Source organism: Diorhabda sublineata, chromosome 11, assembly GCF_026230105.1.
Source record: "Diorhabda sublineata isolate icDioSubl1.1 chromosome 11, icDioSubl1.1, whole genome shotgun sequence".
In the NCBI taxonomy this organism is placed as follows: Eukaryota; Metazoa; Arthropoda; class Insecta; order Coleoptera; family Chrysomelidae; genus Diorhabda; species Diorhabda sublineata.
This window is the reverse complement of record NC_079484.1, coordinates 6,685,620-6,694,059: the sequence shown is the minus strand read 5'-3', so window position 1 is coordinate 6,694,059 and position 8,440 is coordinate 6,685,620. Positions and strand designations below refer to the sequence as shown.

At 27.9% G+C, this 8,440-nt stretch overlaps 1 protein-coding gene across 1 annotated transcript; it reads left to right on the top strand.

Moving 5' to 3' along the window:
* Positions 1-124: 124 nt before the first annotated feature.
* On the top strand, positions 125-8,088 carry LOC130450091 (ribonuclease P protein subunit p30). Its single transcript, XM_056788287.1, has 6 exons — positions 125-540; positions 596-822; positions 3,180-3,248; positions 4,758-5,032; positions 6,446-6,525; positions 7,535-8,088. The coding sequence occupies exons 1-6, from the start codon at positions 447-449 to the stop codon at positions 7,672-7,674; spliced, it is 885 nt and encodes a 294-aa protein (XP_056644265.1). The 5' UTR covers positions 125-446; the 3' UTR covers positions 7,675-8,088.
* The last annotated feature ends 352 nt before the right edge of the window (positions 8,089-8,440 follow it).

The window sequence follows — 8,440 nt, the reverse complement described above, 5'->3', positions numbered from 1 at the left end:
TATCTGTAAATAATTTTATAATCAAATTTGTAATTTTGACCAAATTCTTTCATTCCTAAAGGTGTAGAAATTAGTAAAATAAAAAACATTATATTTCTAAAATAATTCTAGAATTCACCTAAAATAAAGATAAATCATCATTAAAAATATTTACTAGATTACAGATATGTTTGCATAATCAATTGATTATGCAAAAATTATGATTCCCACATGTGATAGTTTAATTTTTTCAAAAATCATAAGAAAATAGAATTTTAGGGAGAATATAAAGTGTGAAAGGGACCAAATAATATTGTGGTGAGGGCTAATGGACTAAATGAAAAACGAGGAGATAAACAGAGAACTGGTTAAAATAGAAGAATCGGAATCTGAGGTTAGGTATAAGATAAAGAAGTGTTTATTGTGTGTGAAATAATGTAATATAATTAACAAAATCAAATTGTAAGATGATTAAAACTTCTGCATTTTATGATTTATGTATACAGCAATCATTTTTCTCTCAAGACAATTTAGAAAAATCCATAAAATCCCTTTATCAATGTAAGTTTGTATTCACTTTGAGTGTTTCAGAAAATAAATTTTAAATATTTTTTAGTGGGATACCGCACTATTGCCGTAAATCAGACTATTGAAGATATAAATATTGAGCAATCTAAGAAGAAAAAGAAAAAAGGAGGATCTAAGGAAAACCAAGATATTGTTCCTGTACCTTACAATTTGAGTGCAATCCAAGATGTGATTAAGAAACTAGATATTGACAATTTTCATGTTTTTAATCGATTAACAGTGATATTCGCGAATCAAGATGGTCTTCATAAAATTGTAAGTTATTTTTCATGGTAAATACAATGAATACAAATCTACAGTCAATTCATACAATTCACTTAATCCATTTCTATAAAGAATTATGATTGAAGGATTAAACAAATAACTTTTGATGATACTGTAATGCTTAATATTTGTTTTAGTTTTAATTATATTATTAAATTGAATCAAGTGCTGGCTTAAAATCAACAAAAATTTCAAACTTCTTCTATTTGTGTGTTCAATATGTCATCATTATGCCTCTTATTCTCTTGGATTATGGCCTACAAATTCCATTATTGGGCTGGATGGATTTCTTCCCTTGTACTTTTGTAATAGTTTTTTGTTGGTCTTGGCTTTGTTTATCAGCTTTCTACATTCTTTTTCTGTGCTTTGCTTTCCAGTCTACTATTTCTAGGATCCTGGTATCTTTAATTTGGTTTCTCCAGGTATTTCTTGGTTTTCCTCTACCTCTTGGTCATAGAGTTATCCATTGTTATCCTCCTCACCATTTCTGTAGATTACCTTCTCATGATGTCTTCTGCCCAATTTAATATTTGAGTTTTCATATTTGTTATTTTATTTTCTACTCCCTGTTCTTCTATTTCTTGTGTGTATTATGTACATATGGATATTTTTAATTATTTTTTTTGAGAAAATAACAACAAAATACTGATGCCAAAACATACATTCATTGATGTAATAAATACACATTAGTATCCTGATTTAAAAAATGTTTTTATATTCTTAATGACCATTGAGATAATTCTAAGATATGGCAGTCAATAAGAAAAAGTAGATTAAAATCACAAATGGAAATAAATGCTATCTATATATATGCATTATGTAATATTTATAATTGTTTAATAACGAATATTGTACACTTTCTGTATAAAAATACAGGTAGTTATACTACAAGAAACTCACTAATAATACTTATAAAAACTATAATTGCAGTAGTATTAAATATTTATAATAATATATTATTCCAACATACATTTTTATCACATTCTAGTTGTTATATGGTTGAAAATATATAATCTCCATAATATTTTCCTGATGATTTCTAATTGAAACAAATATGGTTATTAAATATATTTTCTGAAAATGTTTAACTGTAAAACTCAAAATACATTGAAAATTTAAATGTGAGCTGTTAATCAATTCAAATACAAAAGTGCTTTCGTGTAAGTAGACTGTAATGGTACTGATCACTCTCATTTTTAATTTCAATTCTAATAAAACAACAAATAATAAATAATAAACAAAAAATAAAGATACAAAAGATGATACATGTTTATATATTAGATTGTTATATGTTAATGTCTCTGCGTTCTCATGGGTCGACATTTGACTCTTGCCACTCTTCGGCTTACAGTTTTGGCCAAAATTTATCTGTATTCTATCTAGGTATCTAAATAACTGTCCATAAATGTGACTGCACATTCCCATTGGAATTTTAGTGACATCATAAGGGGAAGTTTTATCGATCCATTCTTGTTCAACTGAATGTTGCCATATGATTTAGTTACATCTACTTTTTTTTAGTTTTAGTCTTTCCCTTGCTCAATCTATCACTGGTTTCCATTCAGTTATTTTCCTCAGTGTTTAGTCACTACTGTACTGTACTATATCGTCTGTATTGTTTTCCTTACAATTTCATAATTTATTAATCTTCTCATTTCTCTCTTTCCCCTTTTTAATGGGCCATAAATTTTTCCCAAAATTTCGCTGCTTTATATATCTTTATTTTTGTGTTAGGACTATTTTTTTATTTTGTAGGTATTGTTGGTATTTATAGACAGCTCTATATGCTGATTGTATCCTTTGTTCTCATTATATCCTCTTTCAAAGACACTTAAATACTTAAAATTTGTTATTTGTAAATAAGTATAATTGTTGATGTTGAATTACTTGAACTCTTCCCATATTGTAATAGGGCCTCTAATTTTTTAAAATGATATTCTTTAGACCAATATTAAACTTCCTATTTTCCTCTGATAAAAAGAATGTATGACATAAAGATTCTTACAATGTCCCAAAAAAAAATTCAACATTGTTGACATTTTAGTTACTGTTTTAAGACATTGTTAACCATTCAATAACATTGCAAATGATTTTTTAATATAATATTTCTTACACTGTGATGGAATGTGTAGAATGTATCCAGATGATTTTAAACACATTATATTTGATATCAGTTATCCAGATTGATCTAGATGAAGAATAATGATAAAAGATATGCTTCAGTATACTTTGAAGATTGGATTAATTGTAATATTTAATTCAATTTATGTACAATTGTTTGTTTACCATATTTTGAAATTTAAATAATTTAATATAGCCATACTTAATAATGTTTAACATACTTTCAGACAAAGTCACCAAATTTCAAAAAGTACCACATCTTTGCAGTTTCACCTACTACTAATCAGGCACTTCTGGTAAGTCAACAAATGTTATACTGAAAATCAGATTTTACACATTCTACGCCAGATTAATGCAAATTCTGAAAGTACAAAAAAATCATGTTACTTTGTACATATATTATCCAGTTGAGATAAAGTAGCAAACACCTGGTGTTTGAATCTTATATATAATATTATTTACAATATTGCAATCTTTTATCCTACGTTTTTGAAAACAAAAAAGAAAATGATGACTTACTTACCGATACTGATTTAATTTAAAATATTGAAACAAAACCAGTCCATTATTTTGTGAACAAATCATTCATTTTGTTTTCAGAAACAAACTAGTTAGGAAAATGGATGCTTAAAAGAACAAATGCACTCATGATTTGAGAAAATGCTGAACCCCACCTTCATTTTTATTTTTTTCGAATAAATAACTTAATATTTTAAATTATGTAAACCTATGAACCTATGAATAAAATAATAAGTGACAAATAATTATTTTATAGTTTCTCAAGAGGGTCTCAGCCCCCTGTGGGCAGTTCCAGTAATTGGTTTTACCCCTATCTACCCACTTTTTCATTTCTTTTCTATTGTTCTGTAGTTGATACCACAAAAGGGTTCAGGTCCTATGAAGAGTATGTCCGCCCCTGATTTAGTGAGACTGTCAGCTATTTTGTTTTCCAAACAACTTTGAATTTTATTATATTAAAGATTAAAGGTCTAATTGCTGCTTGGCTATCGGACAGGATGATGATTTTCTGTTTGCAATAGTTCCTATCTAGATTGAATTAGACACATTTTCAATTGCATAAATTTCTGCTACAAAAATGTTTGGAGTGTTTCCCAGGCTTTTAGGGTGTTTGGTTCTATGTCCGTACATTCCTATTCCAGTTCTATCTGCTGCTTTAGAGCCGTGTGTGTACCATTTGATGGCATTTATGTTCATTTCTCATACACTAGCTTGATAAAGTGTACAAATATCACATTATGTCAAAATGCTTCTAAATATTCTGGATTTTAGGTCTTTTCTGATTTAAAATTAGTTTCTTTTGTAATTTTTTAAGACCGATAAAAATTTGACGTTTAGACTTCTTTTAGTGTTTATCAAAATATCTGTCTCTCAAATATTATAAAAGAAACTAATTTCAAATCAGAAGAGATCTAAAATCTAGAAGTATAAACATATCAAAATGTGTAAGAAATAAGAAAATAAAGGAAATTGTGCCAAAATAAACTGGACAAATGATTAAAATAGTTACTTTATAGCCTAATACTTTTTACTGGCACTAATATATAAATACACTGTTTACTATTACTGTACAAACACTCACAGTTACACAATTCATTTTCTGGTCCTTTAGGTCCTCCTTAGGCTCGTATCCGGCTCGAAGGACCAGACAATGTAATTGTGGGTGTGGATGTAGGGGTGGTAAACAATGTGTTTAGTCTGAAAATCAACTAACTGTTCTAGAAATTTCAAATATATGTTGGTAAAAATCTTATTCTATTATTAAACAGTTGTTTTTATGTTTTCAGTATACTTGCAGCACTCTTGAAGCGGACATCTTTGCGTATAATCCTGAAATCAAATTTGATCTACGTTTGAACAGAAAATTGTACACTCAGTTAATGGAAAGGAGTTATTACTTTGAATTATTATATAGTCCTGCTATTGAAGATAGCTCACAGCGTAAACATTTAATACATGCTTCCCATCTTTATCATTCTTATGGAAAATCGAAAAACATAATTTTTTCAAGTGGAGCTAATCGACCTGCTCTGATAAGAAACCCATATGATGTTATTAATATGTATCCTTTTAAAATTATAATTGTATAATTTCTCTATACAAATTGAGTGAAGATTATTTGTTATTTTCTACGCTGGACATCATAAATAACAAATAGTTTCAGAGAATATAAAAAGAAACAACTGCATATTTATATGTTATTCCCATTTCTGGTCATATTCTTCAGCTTTTTCTTTTTTTAATTATTGTTTTTATGTCTTCTTCATTTTTGAATATTTGTATTATCAGTATTAATTTTTTTTAATATGTCTTTGTAAAGATATTCAATTTTCTTAATATTATATGCTTTATTTTGTGTTTAGCTATTAAAAACAAATCAATTTATTTTACAACTATTTTGGAAACAAAAATGTATCCCTTCGCTTGTCAGAACCATAACTAAGTTGAAATTGTTGGAACAGTTGGTAATATTCATACTGAACACACTGTTTACACTACCACTACACCAATACTCACAATTACTCTGTTGGATACACGATAACCAAGTTATAGTCTTCAGAGACTGAAGATAAACTAAAACCTGATAACTCACCTGTTTTATACTGAATTCTCCCACTAATAAATTTGTGAGTGTTGGTGTAGTGGTAGTGTAAACAGTGTGTTTACAACCATAACTGGTTTTAATATATGTCAAATACTTGTATATACATTAGAATTGTAGCTGCTTAGATTGAAAGTTTTTCACCATGTATTTATGTGGGTAGTCAACCCACATTTTATCATTACCTAGTTACGGTTTCATACATGTTTTACCAGCATTGACTATTGTTCTCCAGTTCTCTCATTTCTGCATCAATTTATTCCAGTCACGTACTCCTGGACTTTCCATATCTTGTGCAGTCTTTTTCCGTTCATTCTAAATTCTGTAATTTTCCTTATACCCCGCCGTTTTTCCATTCTATTAATGTGTCATGCTGTTGTATTCTTAATTTTATGTTTCATAAGTTCTCTATACTCATTATTTCCAATTTTCACTGGTCCATGAATTTTCCTAATTATTTTCCTCTCAAATATGCTTAGTTATGCCACATTATGCATTATGATTTTGTACTTATTATATCCCCTTTCTCCTGCATGGATTCTATGTCTTGTCTCATTATTGTTTCCAAGTATTTGAATGTGATCGAAGTTGAGGTCATTCATCTTTATTGTTTCTTATTTGTGAACTTCCTTGTTTCTTTCAATTTCTATATATTTTGTATTTTTCTGGTCTTATTTCAATCCTCTTTTTCCTATTTCTCTTACAATTTTATCCCATGTATTTTTAAGCCTTTTTTGGTCACTACAACAACCGCTCAGAGTCCATGTCAAATATGTTCAATATAAGACTTTGGGAGTAACCTATTGGAAAATATTTTGTGTAGTTATAAGAATTGTTCAAACTATCATTTTCCTTAGCGTGTAAACATCACAGGGGCTTTTTATTTGGTTTAAGCGAGTTACAATGCAAAACTGCAGTTTCCCATTGTCCTAGTAAAGTAATTTTAAATTCTGGTAAGTACATTTTTTTAAATTGTACATTTCAAATGTTCAAAAACGAAAATCATTTAAAAGTTGTAATCAAATGTCCCCACGTCAATTTTATATATTTTTTAGTATTTTCTTTATGCCAATTGATTGTTTATTGTCTAATATTTTTTTCTATTCTGTTTTAACTATTCTAGCAAAATAGTAATTTTAGTTATATAACTTCAAGAACAAGAAAAATTGATTTATAAATTTCTCATTGTAATGAGGATATTTTTACTCTTTTTCTCTTGCACTTTTATGAATCAACGGGTATTTTAATATCCCGATGAAGGTTATTTTGAAAGGGACTGTAATTTATTTTAACTCTTCATAGAGAAAAAAGCTCTTTTAACCTATTGGCCTCAACTCTATTCTCAGATTTCCTGAGCTTTTTCTAAGTAGAAACAAGGAAAAGACTTATACTCGAACTGTGAATTCTTTTCTTTTTGATGTGAGGTTAGAACTCAAATGGTACTCTACAATTGTATGAACAAGTTGATATGTACTAAAAGAACGGCCATAAAAAGGTAGCACAAGGTCTTGATTATCAAGATACCTAAATTTTACTTTTGGGTAGTAAAAATTGGGCACAACTACAAATTTCTTCGAAAATAAAGCAAAATAAATTTATTCATCAAAAAGATTTAATACAAAATGAAAATTTTGACACCTTTCTAGAATATATTGCAATTGACCAGCAAAAAAGATTTAACAAGTTTTAGATTTAGGTAAGAGGAAGCTCAAAGAAATCAGGGAAAACACAATTTCAGATAAAAGGATAACATGGATATATGTCACAACAGAAGTTGGCCCTTGAATGAAAAATAAAAACACCCACAGTGGGTATATACGGGTTTAGAATTATTTATATATGACTCTACCTCTGTAATTATTGATTTCATGGGTACACGTAACTGTTCTAAATTATTCTTGAGAATTGATGAAATATTCAAAAAGTGATTCTCTTATTGTTGGAATATTTTTTTGTTTTTAGTGGGCAGAAGACTTGGTAAATCTGTAATGTTTGTAGAACATGTAACTAGTACAATGGAAGTGGTTGAAATTAGCAGTAACGATGATGAAGAAGAAGAAATAGATACTGAGGAACCGAAACAGAAAAAAACTAAAACTTGAAACAAAAATTACATTATATAGTTTTTGGATTTTTTGTATTATTAGATATCAAATATATGTTTAATAAAAAATGTTTTAAAAACTGATATTGTTACGTTTTTAAATTTTGAGGAAGTTTTTTGATGAATGTAAAAAGGCCTTTCCAGGAATTCATTCTACGAAAACGGCATTGACATACTGCGAATAAGTTATAAAAAGATTTGTCGTTCTTGGAAATTTGTACACCAAATTTTAGATGTTATTAACATCAACATAAACTAACAGGATCGGTTGCACGGTTCATGTTGTGGACGAGTTCGTAACACTATATAGTTATAACTGATATTGTTATATTAATTGCATGTTACATTTTTATCAATTGATTTCTCTTGTTAGTTATTTATCTAGATATTTGAATATATTTATTAAATTTTATTTTTATATCTTTTACCTTATTTCTTTATTAAATGAAAAAACAAAATATATGAAAAGAGACCAAATCAGCAATTACCAGGTAATGGAGAGGTATTAAATAAAATAAAGCACCCAATAATTTTGAAATACAACTTTTTGGAAAATGTGAGATATAATAATTAATAATATAAATCTGTACATATGTTTATTAGAATTGAAAGTAATTAAAAATCCCGAATAAAATCTTGAACAAATATAATTTAATAAACATAGTAAATTGGGTTTTTAATAATAGGCATCTATATAGAAATAGAAATTAGATAATCAACAGTTATAAAATAAGTGAATAAATACAATATTAATATAAATATTG

Excerpts from the sequence above, each read along its gene's own strand:
- LOC130450091 (XM_056788287.1), top strand. The coding sequence starts at position 447 with ATGATTAAAACTTCTGCATTTTATGATTTATGTATACAGCAATCATTT. Across the intron at positions 823-3,179 it reads AAGATGGTCTTCATAAAATT|ACAAAGTCACCAAATTTCAA; the intron begins GTAAGTTATTTT and ends ACATACTTTCAG. Across the intron at positions 6,526-7,534 it reads TAAAGTAATTTTAAATTCTG|TGGGCAGAAGACTTGGTAAA; the intron begins GTAAGTACATTT and ends TTTTGTTTTTAG.